Below are 26,976 nucleotides of genomic sequence, written 5' to 3'. Positions count from 1 at the left end.
GAGGAACCTCGTATTTCTGAGAAATATTTGGAGCCAGTTGGTGACTAAGGCACCCCAACACAGTTAGCAGAGAGAGCTGTGGCCTTGTTCAGGCACGAGTGTGAGAGCCTGTGTGTAACTGGAAACATTTGTTTTCCTGCTGTTTGTGAAATTATTGCCAAGAGAGGAGCATCAAACAATGCTGTAATGCCTTTTGATGTTTCTCCCTTGGTCTTAAATCTGATGTTAATTAGTTTGGTGGGGTGGGTTTGGGTTCTTTTTAATCATTTAATGATTTGAGTATCTATAAAATAATTTTCTTTGCCTACACCAAAATATTGCAGACTGGTGTGATGCTGCTTGAGGTTTTGAGAGGCTGTGTGAAAGCCAGGGTTTTACACAAAAACTCAGTCAGTCGCAGACAAAACAAGTATCACTACAAAATTTTTAGCACCTTTTTAGAGTCTGCAGTTGCAACCAAATGTTGATAGGAACTGAAAAGTTCTTTCAGCAGCTCCTAGAGAGCCAGGAGCCATCCAAGACAAAAGGTTAAGAGGTGACACAGGGTTTGTAAAGCCTTACCTGCAAATATCTGTGTTCAGTGGTTTATTCTGACTCTTTCCATATTTCTTTCTTGATGCAAATTTTTCCCCATCCTTGGAGCACTCTTTGTTTTCACAGAGTTTTAGACCTTCTGTAGCTTTGTGAGGAGTATTTGTGTTCAGTAGAATTTCTCTAAATATGCCACTATAGAGAATTACCTTTAAGCAAAGAAGAATGGTCATTCCAGAGGATTGGACAGTAATAACTTGATTAAAATGAGAAAAAAAAAAACAAACCTTATGATAGCTTAATTATATACATTTATTTTATGACTACACAAAATAAAATTGTATTCATTGTATGCCACTGCTTCTCACCTACAGAGAGACAAAGACCCTAAACATTTTGTAGAAGTCTTTCATCAAAGTGAGTAAATTCCCCAGGAGTATTTTTTGGATGTAGCAAAATTATCGATTTTATTTCTGAGTCAGTCTATGAAGGTAAATCATTAACATCATTAATCAGTTTAATATTTCAAGATGAAGCGTCTAGATGCTCCTTTTGGCAGAGACAACATTTTGCCTTCACTGAGAGATGATGAATTTTGAGTGTTGCCCTTTTTAAAGCCTTCAGAAGCTTTTGCCTGTGTAATGTTGTTCTGAGACTGGAAGAGAAGTTCCCTAAGTATAGCTAATTATTTACTTCCCTCATCAAAGGTAAGCAATACTTCTCCTTGGGGTGAGTATGTGACTCAGCACACTTATGTGTATCTGTTGCCTTTCCCCTCTTAAATATTTTAAGTAGAGATAGTGAAATGTGAACACGCTTCCGGAGCTATCAGCCAGAATGTCCATTTGCTAGGAAAAGAAATAAAATATATCTTTAAAAGAAGCCACAGCTGATTCTGAAATTATTGTCTTTGCTGACAAGATAGAGTGGCACACACATGCAGCCTGCCTTAGTGAAGTCCTACATGCTTTTTAGAATTATTATTGTTATTGTTACTATCAAATGGATCAGTTATAGGAATTTTTATAATGATGATTCTTTGATCAGTGGGACCATTGTCTGCTTCAACCTTTCTTCATGTCAACAAAAACCACATTTGTTTTTCTCAAGAAAAAACTAACAGGAAATTGTCTCTTACCACAGTTTTTGGTTTTGCCCATACCACTATTTTTGAGGTTTTTTACTGTGGTTTGGTTTAGAAATTCTCTCACCCCTTGCACAGTAGAGGAGAGACTTCAAACTTTTGTTATGTGTGTACCTTTTCTTACCTTTTTTTATGTTCTCTCCAGATCTGGGCAGATTTTACTCCTAATAAACTTTCTTTTCTATACATGACAGAGTCTGGCAGCTAAGTCAAACAGTTGTCATTGGGTGTGATCCATTTTGGCGTGGCTGACACTTTGGTTTTCTCACCCCTATCACTCAGAGGGCTGAAAGTTGAGAGTGGAGCACCCAGAGGTGTAGGGGAAGCTTGGAGAGTGACAGCATCCCTGTAGCTGGGTACCAGGTGGCTGAACAAATTGGAGACAACTGATGTAGAAGTCAAAACTGGGAAAATCAAGCAGATGGATCTTGTAAGGGGCACTTTAAATGTCACAGAGAATCTAGATTACTCTGCACACTTATGAAATCAAAACAGAACTGTGAAACCCAAAGGCATGGTATAATCTTCATTTTCCTCTGCTTAGTGGCCCACCTAACAGACTGCTACTGCTTTATTAGTTCCAGTGGTAGATGTCTGTACTGATATTTCACATAAAAACCTGTATTATTCCATATGGCGAAAGGGGTTTTCTACTATGCTTCCTTTTCTAAAATGTCACATGGGAAAAATTCCCATAAATAATGTTGTTTTCACCCAAACAATGTTCATAGTAGGAATGGTTTTCCTTTCTCATCATGTAAAACAAGTTGGGTAATTCTGGAAAATATTGACCTAGTTCTTTCATGTTAAAAAAAGAAAAAAAAAGCAAAGGGAAAACCACAGAAATGAACAATACAGTTAATTCCACATGGATCTCCTTTTGTATTTTTATATATGAAATAGCATTATGGGCAATAGTAAATAGGCTTTTAATGTGCCAGGAATTTAGCCTCAGGTATTTGGCTGCCCTCCCACAGTCCTGCTTCCACTGCTCTGTCAAACCATACAAGGATAACCCGTCCCTGTATGCTGTATGTGGATGATAGTAGAGGCTTCAGGGTGACATGTTCAGGCAGTAGGGAAGGTTGGGCATATTCCCTGGAGGAGCTCTAGGATGTGCTTATCAGTGGAATCTAAAGAATAGGCACTGTTATGGTGTTCAGTCTTTCAGATTAATTTTCAGTAAAATATTAGCAAATAGTTTTCATGCTCAAAAAAATTAAGAATAATTTCTAAAATTGCTTGACGTTGGTTAGGCTGGATAGAAAAAGATAGCTTTTTGAAGATGCTGTCTTAGTTTAAAAAAAATAAATCAGCTTTTTCTATGAATAATCAGTGTTTCTGACTGATTTCTTTTAAAAGAAATCAGTGTTTTCTTTGGTAACCAGTTGGGGTTTTTACAAGAGACACCTGGTCACGGGAGGATGTACTTTGGTTTGGAAATGCTCTTGTACTCACAGAACATGTTTCCACCTAAGTTTATGGCATCCAGGCAGAGCCCCAGGGAGACACCATATGACCATTTCTGAGTCTTTAACTTGCTTTTCTGACCCAAAAGTTTTCAGCCTAAAGTTTTCCCAGAAAATGAAGGGTTGTGAAACTGCTGGTGTTCATTCCAATTCACTGCCAAGCTGCATTGCTGATTGGGGCAGATCTTTCCTAGAACTGCATTTATGTGTGACTCTCTTGACTTGTCTTAATGGAAAATACTCTCTCTTTCTTCTTTCTGACTTTTTCTATTATCTTCCTCCTCCTCTGTTTCTCCCACATTCCTCATTCCTTCCTCTGTGGTCTGGCTCCAGCTCCAGGTGCTTTTCCTCTGTGCTAGAAACAATTAGTGCTGGTTTAGTTTTTAGCTGCAGTTCCTCGGTAAGGAAGCTCTTTAACTTGGGCTTTAATTCCCTGGAGCAGGGTGGAGCCATCTGTAATCCTTGGGTGTTGATCACAGTGAGTTAGAGACAATTTCCAGAGTCTGGGATTCCCTGTTGGCCAGGAGGACTCAGTGATGGAATAATGAGTAAGATTCAATCACCCAAATTTTAGGATTTTGAGGTTATATAAATTTGCTGATTCATAGGATGAGAAAGCCACTGGCCACTGTTTAATTTCTGGGATCAGCCTCTGCTGCTGTAAATATTAACAGAGTGCCAGGAGAGAGGAGCTGCAGTGGTTTACAGCAGCAGGCTGGGGCTCTATTATCTTCATAAATATGTAAGTGTGCATTGTTACAGTAATTCTCCCTTTGCTGGACTCATCAGTGAAGAATTTTGAAAGATAATAGAAGAGTACTATGAATAATAATCCAAGCTCTCAAAAAAGATATTTCTAGTCTATTTCATAGAACTGACTGTGAGCATTCCAGCTGAGCTTGATGCATAAAAACACAGGATGTGTGATATGTAAATAATACTAAATATTAATACTGTGTGTATGTATAAATCTCATTAAAATGATTGCTGCTGTGGAAGAGACTTTGTCTTCCAAAAGAAAAACCCCATGCATGATGCAGTTTCCTATTAGAAGAATAAAAATTGTAGAGATTAACAGCTACTTTTCTACTTTATGCATTTATAAATGCCACCTGAATTTTATTCTCTCATCAGTTATAAATGGTATTTGAATACCTTATTTCTGAATTAATTGTCAGATTTTTAGAGCACACTGTTAATTCAGACTCATTTGGGGAGATTTTTCAAAAGCAGAGTGGGTATTTTAAGACTGTTAGAAAACAGGATTTGGAAATCTGATCAGGTCTTCAATTCTGTGGTTCTCTCTAAATATTTTACAGCTGTTTGTAGCCTCTTCTAACTGATTTTTATTAGTTTTATTGCTCCAGTCTATTCCTGCCAACTTTGCTGCAGACTCTGGTGTCGATGGGGTGCTTTGCAGGCAGAGATTCTGTGCGAGGGCCTTGTCAGTCCAATTCCTGCCTCTGGTTCCTGGTGGGACCAACTCCTCATTAAACTCCCCTAGGAACACTGCAGAAAGAACTGCATGTACATTGCCCTGCAAATAATGCATTGTAATTAATGTAAAATGACTCACAGAGAATAATTTTCTTTGATAATCACACCATTATTTAACAATAATTCCTGTGGGTTTACTTTTAAGTAACTTCTCGTGAGGAGTGTTATATGCCCACAGGTACTGTTTAAAAGCTATTTGGGTAATTAAACATTTTTGCTGTAATTGTTACCTCTTACAGCTGCTTCACTGAAATTAATAAGAAAGAAAACCTGGTGGGAAAAAAGCAGCAGGAAGTACATAATTGAAAAAAGTCTGACTTAATTTAAAAGAAAATACAAATAGGAAGTTAAGGGAACTATCTCTGATACAACTCGGATGTGTCAAGTTTCATTTCAGCAATATGAATAGTAACATCAGCTGCATTATGATAATTTAGTAGTATACAGTAATGAACTGAAATTTAGAAGGAATTTTTATTTTATTCCAGGCTTGCCAACTTGTAATTAAAAAAATGAGTGAGAAATCATCCTTCATTTTGATAAATTCAGTACAGTTTTGCAGTGATTATTGTAAAGGTGATGGGATTTTTTTTTTCTTTTATCTTTGCTTTTCTCCAGTCACTTTTCTGTCTCGTTGGCACAGACAGGGAAGGCAGGGATGTGGCTTGTTTCTGTCAGCCCGGCTGAGCTGGTCTGTGGACACAGAATTGAGAAGAGGGAAATGGACACTTCATTGTGAAATCCCAGCAATTTGTAGACAAATGTAGCCTGGTGCTTGAGAGAACTCTTGGAGCTGCCTGAATTTCTGCAGATAGAGTAGTTCCTTGTCAATAATTGGCATTTTTGGCAGGCAGAGGACCAGGGGTACTTGGCCAGCAGAGCCCTGCAGAGCCCTGCAGTTATGCACAGCTGTGGCCAAACAGGCTTTTGTCCATCCTAGGCCTGCACTGATGTAAGGAAATAAAATATCAAGGACTGTGCAACTCTGCATTATGCGCAAGGATTGGGAGGATTTTTTGTACAAGCAGAGTGGGATGTAAAAACAATGTAAACTGGGAGATTCATTTCCACCCTCAGCCCCCCCAGAGTTTTTGTCTGTGGATGTTTGCGCTCTCAGTGGGGCCAAAAGCTGTCACACTGGCTAATAAATCTTCCAGGAATTTGGAAACCCTGTGAGTAATGGAGCACTCGTGTTGGGCTGTATGCAGGTATACCAGAAGTGAGTGTAAAAGCTGCAGAAATTCTGAGTGCTGCTGTTGGAGACTGTGCTGCTGATGGAGTCTCTAGCACAGACCCTGGCACCCATCTGTGTAGATTATTGTGGTCTGGCATTTTTTTGATTCACTTACCTTTGGATGTTGGCAGTTCTGAAGTTGCAGTTTAAGAATAGAAGGTTTATGAGCTTTTAAACTGTGTTCTCTGCTATGCAAGTGTTGGTTTTGAAATATCAGCCTGTGAAAAATAGATGTTAAGTGTGTTTGCAAAGGAGGGATTTGAATTATGAGTTAACTGAATTTTAACTTGCCTTAAGCAGATGAAACATCATAGTTTAGTCAAAATCTGAGAGTCATAATTCCCAACTCCAGGGAGCAAGTTATTTCCACTTACATTTTAATTGTCTTCATTTTTGTGTTTAAGATGGGGTTTGATTCATTGTCAGTACCGTTTGTGACCATTTTGATGGTGCTCCTCATGAGAGGAGCTGAATTTCGTGGCACAGATTTCCCATAGAATAATTTTTGCATGCATGTGCTATTGGTACAAAAAGATTATGTCTTTGCATCCCCAGAAAGAATCTAAAACTGATTTTTCCATTAGAGCATCTTGAGTAAAATGAGATTCTCTGCTTCCTCCTGCATATTCTGGCCTTCAGCCAAAGCATGACTTTATGAATTCAGAAACTCGAAGAATGAATATAATCTTGAAAGCTAAATAATATGTGGGAGGAAATGTCGGTAGTTGTGAAGCTCTTGTGTTAGAAATGTAGCTACGTGAAGTAGGACTTTTTTTCCCCTTAAATTCCTTTGATTAATCCTAACCCTAGAGCCCAAGAGTTGTCTGTGTTCAAAGGGCAATTCGTATTTCCTCTTGGTTAGAGGGCAGCTTTGAGTACTGATGGCCCTGTGAAGTTAAGTTAGAGCAATTTAAATTTTAAATTTTATGTCTCAGTGCGGTTCCTGCAATTTGCAAATGCTTCGGGGAAGTTCCAGATCAATAGAAAACCGAGGTGGGTGTCTCCTTACAAGCCACATCGCCCGTGGGCAGCAGCATCAGGCTCTGGGCACACCATTCCTGAGCTGCATCCTGAACTGGGCTATTGTCTGTCAGGAGGAGTAATCAGATATTATGTTAAATTGACTATGGTTTGAATCTTCCTCTGAACAGTGATTGGAGCCCGAGATAAAGCTGCTGGTTCAAAGTGACTCCCTAGCAAGTCACTTAAGCTTTCAGGATCAAACGCTGCTCAATTCCGGGAAGATCTTAGCATGAGCACTGAAGGTATTTCCTGTTTCCACCTTGCAAACGAGCAATAACTCACCCCTGGAGTTTGGTAGAAAAAGCACGAAGTTTCTTTTAAATGATGGGGAAATCGAGTATTTTATCTGTTACATCACAGTTCCCAGGTGCTAAAGAGGGGGATTCTGTGACATTGGCAACGGCGTGGGGATGTAACAAGCTGACAAAATATACAGCTTGGGTTATCCAAGACCTTCTTTTTGCTTTGAAATTGCTTATGGTTTTCAAACTCTGCATGCCGTAAGGAGAAGAGACTTGTTCACTTAGGAAACTCACAGCTATTTAGACACCTGTAAATTGAAGGGGAGTGAACCTCCCTCAACACTTCACAAGAAAGCTTAGCTGAAAGAAAAAATTCACCTCAGGAGCTCAGTGTGGCTTCTTTTGGGCCTTTCTTCAGCTTCATAGCTGGAACATGAATGCAGCTTTCCAGACAGCCAAGTATTACTAAATCACAGTCGGTTTATATATGTAAAAGTTGTTGAAATTATGCAAATTAACTGTTCAAACAGAGCCTTTCAGGGGGAAAACCCAATTTCTGTGAATTATGCTACAAGTAAATGCAATCTGAAATGAGATACATTTCTTGCTGTATCAAAGGAGCACGAACAAGTGTTAAAAAGGTGATAGGAAAAAACTTTATTAGCGCGGCTTACACCTCAGGAGGCTTCCTAAGGAAATTAACTAAATATTCTTAATAAGAGAAGGAAATAAGCAATGATAATGTTAAATAGCTTAGTAGAACAATGATCTCTAAATCTTGGCAAGATAAATAATCTGTAAGTAGATCATTGTAAAGCTTACAGCAGAGAGGGAAAAGCAACACAAAGGGAGAGCTGTAAATGCATGTGGATCCAGAAAATGACAAAAAAAGAAGAAAAATTGGTAAAGGTAACTGAATTTTTAGTATGGAGTTGTTAGAAAAGTATCATTAAGGAGGAAAAAAAAAGAACAGCAGAAATTAAAAATGGCCTGAACTACTATAGTAATTAATATGATTCTGTGCTTTTTTTGTTGCTGGAAAAGTCTTCTCCTGTGGTGTTTCAGGCAGGATAAAAGAATGAGTTGAAGTTCAGTAGAAGAGAAGGTCATATCTTGACCAAATTTAATCCTGACCATAACTCAACTAAACCCTTATTTGGAACACCTCCCCCAGTGTTTTATAGTCTAGGTTTAGTCACAGATTTAGAGATGTTTGAATCTCTGTCCATCAGGACTGGTACTGCAGCATCCTGAAATGACAGGGTATGTTAAGAGAAGTTCATTGAGGCTTTAGGTCGAGGTGCAGCTTTGTTGATTGGAGTACAGCTTGACTGGATGAGTACTCATTCATGCAGACAAGTAGAGGTGCAATCTTTCACCCCTGATGTTTGGAGCCACTGTTCATTTAAGTGGGAAAAAATGGGAGATAAAAAAGGTGGCTCAGGTAGAACATACATTATGTTACTTTGCAAAAACCACAGCTAGGTTGTTTTCCAGCAGACACTCATGGGCAAAAGAAAGGGGGGGAAGACAAGAAAAAAGAGAAGGTGAGTTAAAAATGAAACAGACTTAATGAGAACCACAGTAATTTTCAGCCCTGATAGTGCAATGCAAAAACAAGCAAGATGCAAACCAGGCATCTTCACTTTGCATGGCAGTAAGATGGGGATGAACAGGATGTCCACAAGGAAGTAGTGCAATACATCAATGAGGCAGCAGCTGCATTTGGCCAGCATGAAGAAGATGCAGGTGTTGATAATCCACAATATAAAACTCCAATATAGGAGTCTTCCACTGAATTTCTGTTTCCACCTTAACAGTTGGATGTGAAAGCTGGAAATCCACCAAAGGTACAGACAGACGTCTGAAAGCTTTTGAAATTAAATGCCTTTGGGAAATAGTAGGTATTAAATGGAAGGAATTTATAACGAATACTGAGATTCGTCGGGGAGTTGAACAAGACTTAATCTCTTAAATTATCCAGAAATGAAGATGGAAATATCTAGGATATGTGGTAAGAATGAAGCCAGATCTGATGCCAGACTGTCTGCCATGGCAGGAATGCCTTCAGGCTGACTGTAGAACATCAAACAGGGGCTGACCAAAATAATTCCTCCATTGGAAATACTCAGAGCCAGAAACATCACAGGTGGCTTCACAAAGTGGGGGGCAGTCAAGGAGAAAGCCAGATGGACAACAATCAGCAGGGTCCCACATTTGTTTGAGGGAACTCTTGGCAGCTTACGGAAAAAAATGTGAGTTCAGTGGCACCAACTGTTTTCCTCTGATATTTCATGTCTCTTAGGGGCTATAAACACTTGGCAGACATGCAGAATGATTTCAGGACTTTTATCAGCACCGTTGCAGTCCTGATGAGCAGCAAGGACGGACGTGTTTTAGCCCCAGAGCTCCAGCTCTCTCTGTCACTTGCAGCTGGCAGCTGCAGTGAGCTCTGTAATTTATGTAAACTCTGCACCACCCACAAGACTCTAAGATCAACACACAAAGTGGTTTCTGCCGGTATGAGGGAGAAAACCACCAGGTTGTCTTCCTGCATCCGGGTGAAGGAAGTCAGTGATTGTCTGCTTGCACTAATAAGAGGAGGCATGTCTGTGGGGCCTTTTCTCCAGGCAGAGTGTCTTGGCTTCTGATCCAGCCAAGACTGTTCTTAATTAGCTGTGTCTTGACTGCATTAATATCCTGGCATGCAGCTATCTGGGATTCTGGAGTCAGGGCATGCAGTTCTTCAGTGATACCCACTCTTTCTCGGTCACTGGAACCGTGTCACCTGCTCTGTGAGGCAGCAGCCTCAGTGACCACATCTGGCTGTTCCCAAAATCTTTTTGCTCATTTGGACCTGAGGAAGTTCTTTAACTGCTTAAAGACTCATGCTGCTGGATGTTCTGTGTCAACTAGTGCTTTGCTGAGTGAACATCACTTTGCAGGTGCTGGTTAGAGGCTTCTGACCCACCTGCTTCTCTTTTCCTCCTCAATTTATAACTTAAACATGGGTTAAAAATGCACCTTTTGAAAGGATGAAAGGGCTTCATTGGTGTTCAGGCATGTACCCATGGCAGAGGAGTTGGAACGAGGTGATCTTTAAGGTCCTTTCTGACCCAATCATTCTGCTTTTCTTCCCATTACCAGGTAGTGAGTTAAAACCCATAGTGTGTCTTCTGGTTGTTCCTTTTTCAAAAGCATGGTTGGCGTCCTGTGAACAGAGGCATCCGGTGCTGTTTGTTCTGCTCAGCAGGCTCCTGCCACCAGCTATGCCCTTGGCAGGGAGAAAGACCTCTTGGATCTCTCCCCAAGGCTGCCAAGTGTTCCCAAGTTTGCCTTAGTTGGTCTCAAATGAGCTTGGAACCTATGTTGTACCCAGTATATGTTAGCTGTGAAAGGGCAAGAGGGCTGTGTCTCCCCAAGAGAGGGGTTTAAACCAGGATTTGGTTTTTTCACTCCCTGTTTGTTTGGAATATAAGCCTCAAGATGGGTCTGTAAAAGGCAAATTCACCTTGGTTTCCAATTTCAAGTACAAATGAGTGATATTTATTGTATCGTGGCTTTAGTCTCTCTCTGAGTTGAATGACTTTTCCTTTAGCTTGCAGTTATTGTGACCAGTATCTACTTTATTGCTTAAAATGGTGTTCCAGAACCACAGTAGTAAAATAAGATCTTTCAAATAATGAAAACCAGAATTATTTTTTTTTCAGCCGCAGTGCTGCCAGTAATGTCGGAAAGTCATTGATTTCCTTTTGAAACTGTTTCTGAATTGTTTCCTTGATGTTGCCTACTTCTCTCCTGATTTCTTTCTTTAGAAGCAGCTGCTTTCACATATCTGGTTTGTTCCAGGAATATTTCTTTTGCATTTTGTTTATCTGTAGTTTGTCAGACAGGTCTGTAAAGTGTGGTTACAAGCCAGGAAAAGTCATGAAGAATTTTGTGGTATAGTAGTCACTGAGTAACCAGGTGTAAGGAGCACAGAAACTGGTATGACAGAAGGTCATATAAAATGGATCATGCAGCTTTAGAAATACATCTTCCTGTCTGCAGCACAGTTTAACTTCTCCTTGTCACACACTGAAGTATGCAGCCTTGAGAAGTGTTCAGAGCATGTCCTGTGGATGAATCCTAGGAAAAACAGAAAGTAGGAGATGAAAAGCTATTACAAGGCAGGTCCTGATGGAGCTGACCTGCTGTCAGTTTTTGTCATTTGAGGCTAAGCTGTCTCTCAAAAAAACATCTCATCCTATGCTGGTAGTTTAATCAGTCAGAGCACTGGTAATATAAAGGTAAAGCTTATGTATGGAAAATAATGTATTATGTGGTAGATCATTGTTGCAGTGTTCAAAAGCTTCTGAGGAGAATTGTGCTATTTTGGCAGGAGTTCAAAATTCTCTTTCCTACAAGGAACAGGTTCAGGGGTTTGTTTTTTCTCTAGCATGTCATTTTGAGGTTACATGGTAACATCTGTCAGAGCTATGCTAACCTCTGTCATCCAGCTGTTATAATTGCAGTATTTTCCTTCCTTTTCTTTCTCTTTCCTCTCCTTTCTGCTTTCCCTTTCTCCCCCCTCAGAAAACAGAAAAAAAAAAAAGAGGTAAAAAAACCTCACAATGAAAACCACCTCCTTTTATACTGAAACTTCAGGTGGAATGAAGTGGTTATAAAAGCATCTGTCAACACAAGAAGAGTTTGCCAAGCCAAGTATTTGGGTTGGAAGTCATGACTTCCCAACTGCTTGAAAACAGGAAGTATCTCTGTTAAGTGATGGATCGCTCTACTTTGCTGACAGGAAGAAAAGGCTTTTTTTCTTTTCTTTTTTTTTCTTTCATTTTTTGCCTCTGGGCCAACAAATGAGTTCTGCAGTTGTTCCCTGTATGTAAAGAAAGACTCCTGTGGAAATGTATATATGGGTGCACACATCTGTGTGCGTGCGTGTGTATATATATATATTATGTGTGTATATGAATATAATAACGAAAAAAAAAGGTCAAAACTCAAAACCAGCAGTACTTTGTACATGATTGGTCCCTGTCAGAAGCCAGCCCAGGCACATCTTATCCTAGTGATTCCTGTAAAGCTCTCAAAATCTGTCAGAAACAGCCTGCAGGATTGCAACGGCTCCTGGGTGATTAATTGCCAAAAGAGTCTGGTTCCAGGTTCCATTACATGTAATTGTTATCTTTTTTCTAAAGGGGTTCTTTCATTAAACTCCCACTGCACCCCCACCAAAAAAAAAAAAAAAAAAAAGAAAAAAAAAAAGGAAAAGGAAAAAAAATCAAAAAGGAAAGGAAAAAAAAGAGCTGACAATCTGACATTCCTGAGGTTTTGCACCTCTTAGACAGGAGCATGGAGGACTCTCTTATGTAAACATACACTGAAGAGAGTGCGTTATGTTGTTTATTAGCTGATGATAGATTTTTTTTTTCCCTTTCACTTAATTTTAACTTTACTAAAAATAATTTTGTTAGAAATGGGGGAGAAAAGGCTGCGTGGAGTAGGCATCTTCCAGTGTCTTCCCCACATTAGAACCTTGCTGTGAGACCCAGCAAGTGGCAAAGGACTAGGTGGCTCCTGCTCCTTGCCGAAATTGCAGGAAAACAGCTGAAACTTGGGACATCCTCTGTGCCATTGTGGTGAGACTGCTCAGACTGGACATGGGGAGAGGACAAAACCTTTTGTCTGACACCCCCTTTGCAAAGGAGGTTTTAAAATGTGTGGTTGAGTGTCCTGAAGGTACGGGCAGATTGTGAAGAATAAATTGTTTTACTGAGGCCATGTTGACAAAGCAGGAGGAATTGAGAGCCTGATTCCCTGGCGGTGCCTCAGTGTGTTTGAACACATGTAATTTGGAGCTGAATTTCTGTGGTGCCAAGCTGGAATTGTATCAGCATGGTTGCTTGGGCTTGGACTGGTTTTACTGCATTGAGAATGGGCCATGTTTCTGACAGGCTTAGACTTTTATAGATGGGGGCCTGGGCAAAGCTTGGCTCCCAATGAGCACTGCAGTGATTTGTGCCAGCCAGCCAATTTAACTGTTTGAAATATCAGATGGGAAAAAAAAAACAAACATGGAGATACTGGTTCTGCAGCTGCGAAGTATCTGCCTGCAGATGTTTCTGCCAAGAGAAGTGGTTCAAACTTGGTTTCTTGAGATATTTTAATCCTATCTGAACAAAAATACATAAAAAACGTGCCCTGGTATTGTCTGCATGGGCCAAGGAGCACATTGTTCCTCACAGTTGTGTTTGCACGGTCTCACTGCAACGGAACAAGTCTCCTCGAGTCTCCTTTCTCCATGATTCCCTGTGAATTGCCTCTGTCAGTCACATTCTGCCAGTGGCAGGATGGTGATGTGCAGTGGTCAGGGCACTGCTGTAGTTCTGATTAAAAAGATGCGAATATTTTGTGGCATCCAGCTTTGTGCAGGTTTGGAAAGCCAAGCCTGGCCTTCCTCAGAGTTTTTTTCAGGCTCAATATGCTTTCACATCAACTCTGGAAATTTTTGCTTTCTTGAAGCACTTCAAGCACTGCCTATTTGTAGTTATGGAAGTTATGCTCTGTTTTAAATCTGTTTTATCTGTTTTAAATCATCACCCTTAGTGGGAAAGACTGGTTTGCTGTGAAACATGCAGAAGCAGGGCATGTCGTTCCAGCAGGCGATGACAGTGGTTTCAATTGATTCAAGGCAATTCTTTCCCCAGGTTTCATTTTGTAAGGAAAGATGAATTCACTATTTTCCTGCACACTGGCAATCTGTAAGGTAAACCGTTCTGCTGTAATAGCTAAGAGACTGATCTGTAGTGCTGGGCAAAGGTGTTAGTTCCTGTGGGTAGCCAGCAAAGACAGCAGTTCCAGAGGGCACATAGAATTACACAGAGGAGTTTCCCACTGTTGATGTGACAAACTGCAAACAGGTATGAATTAGTGGTTGAAGGGAAAAGATTAACTGAAGATGTATACCTGGAGGATAAGCAGAGGGAGTAGCTGCTACACAGGCAGGGGCATCTGAGGCACAGATCATGTTCTTATTTTAGAGATGGTTCACTCTCCGTATCGTTTCATCTTGCTTTGGACTGGGATCATCTCAGCTGTCTCCCAGGTGGAGTTGTTTGCTGTTTGCTGGTGTATCAAAGCACGTTTGCTCCCTGCCTTTAATTCCTGCTCCCGCTGAATGCCTGAGCAGAAGGTTCTTGCCACGCTGCTGCCACTCAGTAGCGCGTTCCTGCTGAACACCTGCTGTCAATCCATCATGTCCTTTCTTGTCAACTTGCACAATGCTCCAGGTCTTGAGCAAGACTGACACCACAGAAGGGCTATGCAGCCTGGCTTGTATAAATCTGTGTGGAAAGCAAAGCCTTCGCACAGGAGACGGCAGCATTTCCTGGAAGCTGGTTGCTAAGAATATGTGATAAAATTCTGGTGGTAAATGCACTTTATGAAGTAGTGGATGCACCATAGGTTATGGAACCAAAGTGCTCCACCCTGAGAGGAATCGTAGATGTTGTGTAATGACAGCAGAGGGTAATCTGCACAGATCTTGGAGACATACAAGGGTGGTGACCAGCAAAAAAAAGTCATCAAAGAGGGTGTTGTGGTTTGAAAGCAAAACGAATGGGAGGCTCCAAGTCAGAGATATAATTTAATAAGAAGAAAGGTAAAAAGTTAAAAATAAAATAAAATAAATGCAATAACACAAAGGATCACTGTCAGAGTCAGAATACAACCTGAGCAGGATGGTGGAAGCAGTCCAGGTGAGGTGCTCTTCCTGAAGCAGTGATCCTGTAGAAAGGTCTGGTAGCTCTGGTCCTCTGGGAATCCAGTGGGTAAGTGCTGCTTGCACTGTCCCACATACCAGCTTATATCCAGGTGAGAATGCTTGGCTCCTCCCCCTGGGCAGAGCATCTCACAATGGGATGAGGAGTGTGAAGTGGGTCCTTGATGGCCCATTAAACAGAGATAACTCCTGGAGGGAATTACCTGTGAGTCATGGGCCAGGCGTTAATGGGCCATTAGCAGAAGACACCCCAAAGGCAGGGGCTTGGGAAAACACTAGCCCACCTGGTTTCAACAGTTCATGAAGATGGTGATAGAATAAATACTTTGTGTACATCCTACACTGCAACCCAGGACAGAGGGGAACTGGTTAGAGATGTTGGCATGTGCTGACGGTGGTGACAGGCATTGGCACAGAAGGAAGAAAGTGGGGAGGTGGAAGAGGGTGAGGAAAGAGGCTCTTGGTAGGAACAAAGCAGTATCGCTTGACTTGGGAGCCTGTAATTACAAGACTCCAGCCTTGTGACACAGTGAATAAGCGTGTCACCTTGAGCACAGGAATTTGGGGTTGCCTCCCAAAGCAGCTCATGCCAGATAGAGTGGGAGTAAAAACCTTGTGGGAGAATAAAATTTAGCCATGGTTTTTAAGTCCTTAATAGTAATACTCCAATGTGTCTTTTCTCTTCAGCACCTTCAGTTAATTCTGGTAATTTACCTATGATTGCAAAAAAGCTTCCACTAATCTCTCTAGCAAGCAGGATGGATGACCTTCCTGTACTTGAAACTTTCAAAGATCCTAAAATACCAAGTGCTTCCTGATCTTTTGGGCTGGGAGCATGACCTGCTCTGGCACAAAGCAAGAATGAAAACATCAGGCACTGAGGTAAGCCTCAAAATCGTAGGAGAAGCACCTTGACTGGAGCTGCCTTCACTCCTGCCAGAGATAAATGATGGCACGAGAAGGCCTTAGCACTTCCCACACTTGCAATACATCTGTCCTGACATGTGGGCAAAACCATGGAGAGCATCTCACAAACAGCTACTGCTTGCACAGGCTGCAGGAAGGCTGTGACGGGGTGGTGAGGCTCTGGCACAGGCTTTCCAGAGAAGCTGTGGATTCCCCATCCCTGGAAGTGTTCCAAGCCAGGCTGGATGGGGCTTGGGGCAACCTGGTCTCATGGAAGTTGTCCTCACCTATGGCAGGGGGGATAGAACTGGATGATCTTTAAAGTCCCTTCCAACCCAGGCCCTTCTCTGATTCTATGATTCTGTTTCTTTAAAATGACTTAGAAATGTTCAAATACTGTGATGGTGAAAGTAAAAAAAAAAAACCAACAAAAAACAAAACTGCATTACCCAATGAGGTTACAAGATAAAGAGCATCTCTTGTATTGAGGAGTCCATATAAGTAGGAGCCATGACCACAGTTCATAAATAGCAATTGTTAATCTAAATTGGAAGGATTTAGTTACAAAGGACCTATTCCCAGTCCTCTAATTTTCATCAGTGGTCTAATCCCAAGGGGCTCCAAAGGCAAAATTAAACTTTTAGTTGCATTTTTTAGGTTTTGCGCTAAAAGCAATGTATTTGCTTGAAAGGAAACAAATTTGCTCTAAAAATCTGTTCCTACTTGTGGAGGTTGATTGCAGCAGAGAACATGCAGTAACATTGATTCTCCAGATGAGTTTCTCTACCTCCTGAACTGATTTGCTTTCTCTTACTCACCTCAATATGCCACTTACTGCTTGGGAGTTGTTAAGCTGTATTTATTTTTGCTAAAGTCAGGTTACCCTCTTGCACAGGTAATGTGTGAGTTTTTGTTATAAGATGTGATTAAGAATGCTTTTGATGAATTAAACATGGCTGCAGAGATATAACAGTAGGAATTTTTTTTTTCTTGTCCCATAGAGAGCTCATCAGCTGGTTATGCTTCTGCCACTGTTGTAGTTCTACATTTTTTGATAATGTGATTTTTGAAATGGCCAAGTATCCTTTGACAAAGCTAACTAAAGGTAGATGCTTAAAATAAAAAAAAAAAAGGAAACGGGAGGAGGAAAATTAGCAAAGCCCTAAGGTTAAATCTGATCCATTCTTAACAGGAACCACAAATATTTTCTAGGCTTTACCTATTAATGTTTTCTTTCCTGAAATAATTGTCTTCGTAATTGCACACAAAATACATGTTTTTGACTTAGCTATCTTTTCCAGTGATATATTTTGAAGAAACGCTCTAGTTTAATCACAAAAATGAGATTTTTCTTTTTGAAAGGGCAGCAGTTTCTCCTTAAAAAACTCTGGTTTTGCTGTCAAGGATACTCTGTATTACATGACAATTATCCCACTTGCCTAGTGTTCCCCAGAGAAGCATTATATCTGTGTAACTCTCATAACCTTTTAATGCATGAGCACTTAGACCCCTTTCATAATCACATAAACCTGGAGAATTGCTCAGTGGTATGAAGTATTCTGGGTTTTACCAAAACCCCAGTTGCTTAATTCTGTGCCCTTATGCAGCCCTCGCCTCTTGACACCAGTGAGTTATGTAGCTCTGTGTGCACATCAATTAATTTTGGCCCCATCAACTTCCCACCTCCTGTGTGCTCCTCGCCCCAAATCGGTTTTGCATCTCCCAGCCACGAGCGGTTCATCCCGCGCTCCCAGCAGCTGCATCTGCCTGGGCCTGCAGGCCTGCTTCAACTCTTCACCCTCCCCCTCTTGCCTCTGCTCCTGCTGAATCTCTCCTCCTCCTCCTGCTCCACAGCGTGGATCCATCTTCCTGCTCCTACTGAATCCCTTCTCCTCCTCCTCCTGCTCCACAGCATGGATCCATCTTCCTGCTCCTCCCACTCTGCAATGTGGGTCTGTCCTCATGCCTTGCCAATAGGTCACCACCTAATGGCAGTGCACCCAGTCCAGAGCAGTGATGCTGGCCCAGAGGTGGCCTGGTTGTCCTTATTGCTCTCCTCCCCATTTTCAAAGTACACGTTGCAAGATTGAAGCTCCATCTTCTGGAATGGCCTGTGAAAGTCATGGTGTGCTCGGAGCAGCCCCCATCCAAAGCCCTACCCGTGGAGAAGGCTGGATCACACAACATCCCACTGAGAAAAGCAGTAGCTTCTAGATCTGTACAAAAAATGGTGTTGAGGAGAAGGGTGGTGCCAGCACCCATCCAGCTCAGCCCTGCTGGTTAGCATGACCTGGGCCTTGGGCTTGAAGTGCTGCAGGTGCCCACATCATGTGCCACAGCAGGCTTCCCTCAGCAACCCAGGAGAGTTTATTTCTCTCCAGTGAGCAAAAAACATCATGAGGGATGTCTTCTTCCCTTACTGCCACCCTCTGAGTGCAGCTTGATTCTGAATTCTAAATTATTTTGGCCAAAAAGTAAAAGCATCTCTGTGAGAAGTGTGCAGAGATCAAAAGCCTGGGAGGGGGCAGTGTGATGTCCTGCAAACAAGAGACATCTCAACTTGCTGTTGCAAGCCAGCAGCAGAGCAGCTCTGAAGCCCACCCATGACCCTTCACCAGGCCTTTCTCTTCCAGGAACACCAGATGGGTCAAGGCACCCTCTTCTCCTGATTTTAGCTCCTCAGGAGCATGGAGAGGGGGAGATTGGTGGCTTACCAAGGGGCCAAGGTGATGGCAGCAGAGCCAGGAGCAGTCAGGCTGTGCCCAGGGTCTGCCAGGGTCACTACGTTGGGAAGGCTGGTGGAGACCAGCTCTCAGTCCAATCTGCTTTTGTCTCCAGGGGCTGGAGGGAGTCTGACTCTTGTCTCAAGCTGAGGTTATAGAATATTTTCTCTCCTTTTTGCCTGTGTTGATATAGCTAGCATGCACTGCTGCAACTGACTTATGCTTTTTGTACAGTTCCCAGCAGATCTGGTCACCTTGGATAAGGTCCCTGGGCCTGATTGTAGCAAAAAAGTAATGTTAGCATGCTTAAAACTTGGCCCTTCAACTACCACCATCTGTAAAACACAAAACACTGGAGACAAACTGGAGGAAACACAGAATTTAGTTACTGACTAGAAAAAAGTATGTTCACTATGTTATATCTACAGTTGTGCTTTATGTGTCTTGGAACTGAGAGCCAGGCAACTTGCTCCCAGCTGATTGGCACTGAGCATTTTCCCTGTCCCACCTGCACCACAGCCCTGGTCATTCACCAGTGGAAAGCTAAGCTGGCTCTAGAAAATGTTCTAATTATCTGGGTGTCCTGATAAAACCTGTCTTGGTTTGAAAGACGCACCACCATACTCACGTGAACACTTCTTGTTTCTCCTAAATAACAGAATTAGCTATGGGCATTTCCTTAAGAGCACGCAGAACACAATTGCAGTCTAATTCCTCTCCCTCCAAGCCTAGTCTTGAAACATGCAAATTTCTCTTTCAAGTGTGTTGGCAAAAAATGGTGAAATCCTGACACAAGCACATATTTTAGACCCTGAATTGTTTTAGACCCTGAATTGTACGCTGGTTGAGATCTCCTCAGTGAGCTCAGTTCTTGGGTGGGTTCATCAGGAGTGCTGTGGAAAACAGCACAGTCTGCTGAGCAAATATCAGTGGACAGCTTGTTCCTTTGCTCTCTTTTGTAGAGATCCAGCACTGGCCACTGCAGGGACAGGGTGCTGGGCTGGATATGGACCTGTGGTCTTCCCAGTCTTGCTATATGTCTGCACAGCTCCGTGCAGCACCACAGGGCCTTTCACCTCAGTGCACTTTCTGCTGAGCATTTTCATGTTCTGTTTTAAAAATAACAAGACAGCTCTTAACATTCAGGATACATTTTTCCACTTTGAAGCAACATAACAGTCTTTTTAAAGAAACTCTAGGAAGGGTGTTAACTTGATCAATGCTGTGCAGGAAGGAAAGCTCTTTCCTACTATTTTTTAAGCATGACTTTCACTGACATGATCAGGCTGGGAAAAGTCTTACTGGCTGACAGCCCAGGACAGCCATGCAATATCTCTAGTCATCTGGAACTCAAACTAGTCTACCCAAGGGAGAACCATAACATAAAAACAATTTAGATTACATGCTGAATCTTATAAACATTGTTCAATTTTTAAAAAAATAGTTTAAGTACTATTTATGTGCATTTGCTGTGCATGGGACTATTGTATTTTGCTTTTCTTTTTTCCAAATGTCAAGTAAGAAAGACTGGGAGGGTTTTTACTTTTTTTTTTTTTTTTTTTTTTTTTTTACTGTAGATAATTTTTAGAAATCTTGGAGATTTTTTTATAAACACAGGGAAATGAGCTTCCTCCCTTCTCATAAATTTAAGAGCTTGGCTTCTCTTCTATATTGGATATAATTGTTTTATATATAGATAAAGTTTACTTTTTGACCCTGTCCAGAAAGCTGTTTGAAGAGAGCTTCCAGAGGCCCAGTGGTCCCCCTCCTGCATATGCAGAGCTTTCACCAGACCAGATCAGGGAGAGCTTGGCTTCCTCTTCTGAGCCATAAAACCCCAAAGGGCAGAATTTCCATAGCCTCTCCAATAACCTGCCCCAAGGCTGTGCTTCTCTTCTAGAAATTTTTTCCTCCCATTCAGTCTGAACCCTCCATGCTGCCCTTTGTGGGCATTGTCCCATCTTACATTGTCTGTCTCTGTTCTGCCACCCTCCCACATTGAGTATAATCTGAGTAACCCTGAACACACAAAATGCAAAGCCGAACAGACAAAGTGCAAAGCCAAACACAAAGCTGACCATCATTGGCCTCTCTCTGTTGTTACCTTATTTTGCATAAAAAACTCTGTGAGAGTAACCTGCTCATCTGTAAGCATATACAGGTCTAATATTGTGGGATAAAGCAACATGGATCCACAGTGTAAGATTCACTTCAACAAAACCCTTCTTTTCTCTGCTTGTTGTCTTGGTGGAAGATCTGAACTTGGGATGTGTCCATTGCCACCTGTCCTTCTGCCAAGTCCCAACATTCCAGCACACCTTGCAACAAGTCTAGAAGTATTATTTTAAGGAAATGACTGTGGTTCCTTTGTGATTTCTTTTTTCCATAAACTGCTATTTCACAACCTGAGTAGCTTTTCTGTCTTTTCTTGTGCAGGTTCTTACTGTTGCTGAAATTGTTGGTTATTTGGTGGTGTTGTTTTCGAGTTATGCTTTTTTACTTCCATGATGTGCCATAACTTTTGCTATTGTGCTTTCGTTGCAGGCCTTGCTGAGGCCGGGGCGAATAGACAGAATTATCTACGTGCCACTGCCGGACGCAGCCACTCGCAAGGAAATCTTCAAGCTTCATTTCCAGTCTATGCCAGTCAGTGATGAAGTCTGCTTGGCCGAGCTCGTGGAGCACACACACAAGTATTCAGGAGCAGAGGTAAAACTTCCTGGAGTCGCTGCACTAATGGTGGTTAAAGTCGAACTCAAAATACCCCTTGAGCTTTCTCAGGGTGCTGGTGGGAATTATGAAGGGGGAATATTTCAGATATTCCTGAATATCTAGGGAATCTAGGGCTTTTTGTAATCTGGGAATCTGGGGCTTTTTTACTTCAAGGTCCCCATCAGAGGAGTGGTGCTAGGGGAAGGGTCTCTTTCAGAGTGAGACTTCCATACAATTGCAGGCGGCCTCATTAAGGATGTGCTGCCAGGAGGGGAGGGAAATGGAGGCAAGTTCTCCCAGATACCCAGACAGTTCCCCCACATCTCCGGGAATCTTTTGAATCTAGGATTGTGACTGAGAGCCTCAGGAGGAGAGAGGAGAGACAGAGTTAGGAAACTCTGCAGGGGAATTGCAAAGGAGTCACTTTGAAGCTTGAATTTTCCTATTCACATAATCAAGACCTCACAGCAGCACTTATTGTTATAGCTCGTTGCTATTACTAAGCTTCTGACAGTGGATGTCAGACAATTATTTCCTGTCCTGGGTAGAAGGAGAAACTTTCTCAGATGCTGCTGGCTGGCAGTTATAATAAGTATCAGTACATTAGTGGTTACCATTCTGCTCTCTGAGTATTATTCATGTCAGTGTCTTATGAAAGGATATTTCATTCTCTCCTCATTTTAATTAATCAAGAGTAATTATATTAATTCAAAAATTCGAAGAATGTTAATAAGGCTGCCAAGTTGAGATCTTGAAAGGTATGAAATACCAGAATTTCCACCTTACTGTAGCCAGCCCTAGTGTCTGCATTATCACACCATCTAATTACATAGTCCCCTTCTGCTTTTTCCATAGTAGAGTGGAAAATGTGATGTGCTTGCCTTGGCTCCCCATCTCTCTGTGTTCTGTTTACAAGGGCAGGCAAATAAGCTGAACTTCTGTCTTGGGTGGTTGTGGAGGATTTATGTGATTACTGAAGGCTCTTCTCAGAGGACGGGTGGTGCTCCCAGGGGAAGGTTTCTCCTCATTTAGATGCTGGTAGGCTGTAAAATGCTGTGCTGCCTACTAATAACCTCTGGCTGGTGAGGGCACTGCTCTGTGTGCTGTGGAGTCATTTTGGGAAGCTGTGTCACAGCAGACATCAAAGCCAAACCCAGGAGAGCTTTCCTCCTGCACAGCACAGGGCAGACTGCACTCTGGGAATAAATGAATGAATGAATGAATGGAAGCCATATAGTGAGCAGAGCTGGTTTGTGTAGCACATCTTTCTGCCTAGAATGTGGGGCTCTCACAATGAAAAAAAAAAGGCAACAATAAAGAGGATTTCAGGCTTAAGTGTTGATCTGGAAGACTGTCACAGCTCTACTGTCTCCACATTTTGGAGCAGTGACCTGGAGCAGTGTTATGTTTATATTTGGGGGACAGTGACACAACTTGGGAAAATTTATCTGCCTCTGGCTGAGTTACAAGCCTCCAAAAACATAAATATAAACATATCCTCTGTTGCATATGGCAACTGTCGCCTTACCAGGCAACAAATGCAGCGCTTGTATTTTAGAAATTCCAAGCATATGGGGATTTCCTTTGGATCTGGATCAGCTGAAAAGCTAGTGGTGAATTCCAGTGCCTGGTTGATAATGAGTCACAAATGTCTTGGTGCTGGCTTTGTACAGAACCAAAAATAAGTTAATGGGTCATTGAGTGTAGCTACAGACTGGTTGCAGGGAAAAAAAAAAAAAAGCTGCCTGTTCCTAATACGGCATTTCTCACGAATTCTGTTCTTTTACATCATGCAAAGTATTATAATAACTGGGATGTAAAGAGTAAATACAGAAAAAGCCTCAGTCAGGGTTCCTTGGAAGAATATATAAAGTCTTGACAGTTGGCACACACAGTGGCCAGTTTCATTAAAGCCTTTTCTTCCCAGTGTCTCCAGCTTCCCAGCTTTACAAATAGTTTCCGCTACTGAATGGCAAGTTCCCATTCCACTGTTCTAGCCTTTGTTCAGAGAAAGAAATGGAAAATGCCTGGTTTTGTGACTAGAAGATGGTGTATGAATAGTGAGCTACTTGTAAAGATGTGTTGAATCATCCTGACATGAGCTGAATAAACAGCCAGGAAAGTGGATAGTTCAGTGTGCATCTGGCTTCCAACTTGGCCCCTTTTCAGATCAGATACTTGCTGTATTTTTGCCTGTCATCACTTATGACCAGTTATCTCTGTTCACCTGCTGGATGTACATTTCTTTTAATGACTACCTTTAAAGATACATCAAGATAGCTAAATAGGGCGATTACTTCCCACTGTTTCATGTGAGGGAAGGTGGAAGATAACTTATGAGGGTAAATTACAGTTTCCTTCTCTCATGTGTCAGTGAAGTTTAATTAAAAAAAAAGGCATTAGATGAGCAATGTCTGTACAGTTAAATTTTAGGTCAAAGAAATCCTCAGCTCTCTGGAAGTATTTGAATTTGAGTGCAATCTTAATTTCCAGACCCTTCTGAAGTAGTGCTCTGCAGCAGGGCTTGGGCTCATCTTCAGGGATACTGCATTTTATTTTGGGCAAAATTGCAGGAGGTCCAAATTTTATAAAACTGATAATTTTTTAATGGTTTTATATCATTAGATTGGCTGCACTCTGAGATTGTTCACAGCTTTTCTTAGAGCATTTTCACTGCTGTACTTCATGCTGAGAAGTTTTATCTGTTTCATTTCCCACTGAAGTAGGAATAATTAGAGATCTGACCACAGAAATACTTAAAAACAATGTTTTAAAGTACAATCTGTGAGTTCTTTGGGTCTCATTTTCTTGTTTTTGTGGTGCTGCCACAGCCAGCTCACCTTAGGAAAAATGGGCTTTCCACAAACTCAGGTGCTCCATTTTTCAGTTGGAGGTTAGACAAGCAAGGGATGAAGAGAGTGTTTCCTCACTGGAGAAATATTTTGTTCCTGAAAGTATGTGATAAAAAGGAAAATAAACCCAGCAGAGCAAGAGATGTTCTTTTATTGTCTGAGCCGCAGTCGGATGATGTTTTTGTTCCAATTTAAGAGGCAGAGAGGGAGGTCTGAGGCAGAAACTGAAATCAAGTGTTGAGTTGTTTTGAGTTTAAAGCTGGTTGGAAGTAATAAAAAATTAAATAATCTGGGTATGATGACAATATTCCTCAGACGAGTGTGCTTATAAAAGTAAGATAATGGGACTGGCTGCTTTTAAATTGGTGGAAAGCAGGTCATGGTGGAAGCCAAAGCTGGCATGGTTTCTATAGTATTATCAGTTTCCATGCTTACAGGACACAATAGTAGAGTGGGAATCTTGGAACCTGTAAATCTTTCACTGGTTCTGAATCGAAGTGGAACAGTTAATGTAAAAATATCTTTCTCACTTTGCAATAACTCTCAATGGGAGCACAGAATATGAAAGGGAAGAAAAGCAAGCTGATGAAGGTTTCCTCTGGCTCACATAAGAGCAGATGTGATGCCAAAAAAGACCTGTGCAGCAGCAAAGTAGCTCAAATCAACTCAAGTCTTTGACTCTTAAAATATGTATTCCAAAACATGTGTGTTCTTGTTTACCAGATATTGACAATTTGAGCTAGTAACTTTAATTAAAAACACCCCCAAACAACCAGAGCTCTCCAAAATCCTCTGTTTCATACAGAGGAGGATACTAAGTACAAAAGGAATGAGGATGTGTTCTGCCATAGGTGGAGGGTAAAGACCCTTTTAAGAGATTGGAGAAAAATTTGTCTGTTTATTAAAGAACACCTACAGTAAAGGAGAGAGAAGGTTTAGATATAGGGGAAAAAAGGACATTCAAAAGATAAGGATGTGTTGTCTTCTTTGCATCTAGCACTCCATGAAGGAACTTTCAGGCTTAAGGAAAAGGCTTTCTGCTTAACATGATAAAGGGCAGTGAATTCAATCCTGTATAGCAGCCTGAAGTATTACAGTGAAATGTGATTTTCAAGGTGAGGAGCACCATCAAATTGAAATGTAGCAAGATTAGAGCCTCAGATGAACCTCCAATGTTTTTCTTGGAATGGTGCAGAGGATCTCTTAATATATATCATTCATTGAGAAGTGAACATTTTTGTGTGGGTGGGTGAGGAAAAGTCTCAGCCTTCATCCAGTATGGGTAGCATGGGATCACCTCCTTCCTACACACATTTATCAGCGCTAAGGATGTGTTTGGCACAGGTGTCTGGAAGGTGAGGAAATACCTGGCATTGGGAATGTTTTCCAAATGTTAGTGTTTGGGATAAACGAGATGAATCACCGGAAAGGAAATAACTACCCAGGACTTCCCATGGGATTTTGCCTGCTACTGGTCGCACAGGAGGCTCCTACGTGCGGAATGTGCTTGGAATGACGGCAGTGTGAGCACCTGGGGATATCTGAGAATGGCACTGGCACTGCAGTGCTGAAAGCAGGACTTTGGGGCACTCCTCTGCCTCTCCCTGCTCTTTTCAGCAGCTTTAGAAAGATCTGGTTCCCGTTGCCCATTTTTCAGAGATGCTGCCCAGAGTTGGGTGCATTTCCAGCATGTTGTGTCTCAGCTGAGACCTGATAAAGTGCAGTGTGCTCTGACCTAGTGAGGGTGTAGAGCATGGCTGGCAATCACCACATTTATACCAAACATAACGTTTGGTGTAGAGGGGAGTATTGGCACTGAAATTTATGCATGGCAAGCTCATCTGGGAAAGAACCTTTTCTCCTTCAGCAAGATAATGATTTGCTAATAGTTTAATCAAGCTGGGGAGATTTAATGCATCTGGCTGAAGGGACATTAGTGTTTCTGAAAAGGTCAGACCCATTAACAGCTCAGGAGGACACAGTCAAAACTGCTTCCTAAGTAACTCAACAGTGATCCTCAGAGGAACTTGGGGAAAGAAGCCAGAGGGAATTGGAATGAGCACCAACCAGTGCTGAGGTATGAAATTTTGCTTGCTTCTCAAACCTGACTTTTTTTTCCCCTATAAAGCCCAAAGAGCTGATATTTTGATTCTTTGAGCACCAAAACAGTTCAGATGCAGGAACTTCACAGCTGATTTCAACATGTGTTTCTTCATCAACTGCTTTAAAGCTATTGTCCACCTAGGTTCTGTAAGTGAGCACTCTCGTGTTTGCTTTTGCAGGGTTATTTTGTGTTGTGTCCAGTGTTTGGAGAAAGAACATCAGTAGGTGCATCACCTGTGTCAGGAGCAAGCTTCCCCTCCCTTGAGCTTGTACAAACCAGCTGTAGTTTCACCAAACCAGCTGAGGCCAGGGAGGAGATGCTGCTTTGCCAGCAGCACCCACTGTGCTCTTTGCCTCCTTTCCCTGTCTTTTCCTTCCCATTTCCCCACAACCTCACCCATGACAGAGTAACCAGTAGCTCTTGGTTGCTGGGGGTGGCAGAGGGGTGCTGCCAGCACAGCAGGGCACTGCTGAACTGCCACTGTCTCACAGTTATAAAAGAGGGACCTTAGGCCCAGCCTCCGTCAGCCAGCTTCACTTGCCCTCTGCTCTTGCCTCTGGCTTTGCTGCTTTATTGTCCTGGGCTTGGCTGTAATTCCCAGCAATGGAAAAACATGTTGCTCTTTAAAAGCAGATGGGAATTCATTCCTGAAGGAAAAAATATGTCTCTTTAGGCTACTGCTATTGTTTTCTTTGAGTTTTATTTTTTGCCTGTGAGTTATTTCTAGCAACTTTTAATTTATTTTTTTTTATCAGACAGTGG

At 41.8% G+C, this 26,976-nt stretch overlaps 1 protein-coding gene across 1 annotated transcript in view; it reads left to right on the top strand.

Moving 5' to 3' along the window:
* The window catches only part of AFG2A (AFG2 AAA ATPase homolog A), a gene marked incomplete at its 5' end in the record, with an annotated part of 172,416 nt that overhangs the window by 117,763 nt on the left and 27,677 nt on the right, over window positions 1-26,976 (top strand). Inside the window, one exon of the mRNA XM_083861281.1 lies at window positions 21,091-21,255. Coding sequence (XP_083717407.1) covers window positions 21,091-21,255 — 165 coding nt within the window. The remainder of the gene's footprint in view (window positions 1-21,090; window positions 21,256-26,976) is intronic.

This window comes from Zosterops lateralis, assembly GCF_965231275.1.
Source record: "Zosterops lateralis genome assembly, chromosome: 5".
Classification (NCBI taxonomy): Eukaryota; Metazoa; Chordata; class Aves; order Passeriformes; family Zosteropidae; genus Zosterops; species Zosterops lateralis.
The sequence above is the reverse complement of the archived record's forward strand: the minus strand, read 5'-3'. Positions and strand labels throughout refer to the sequence as shown.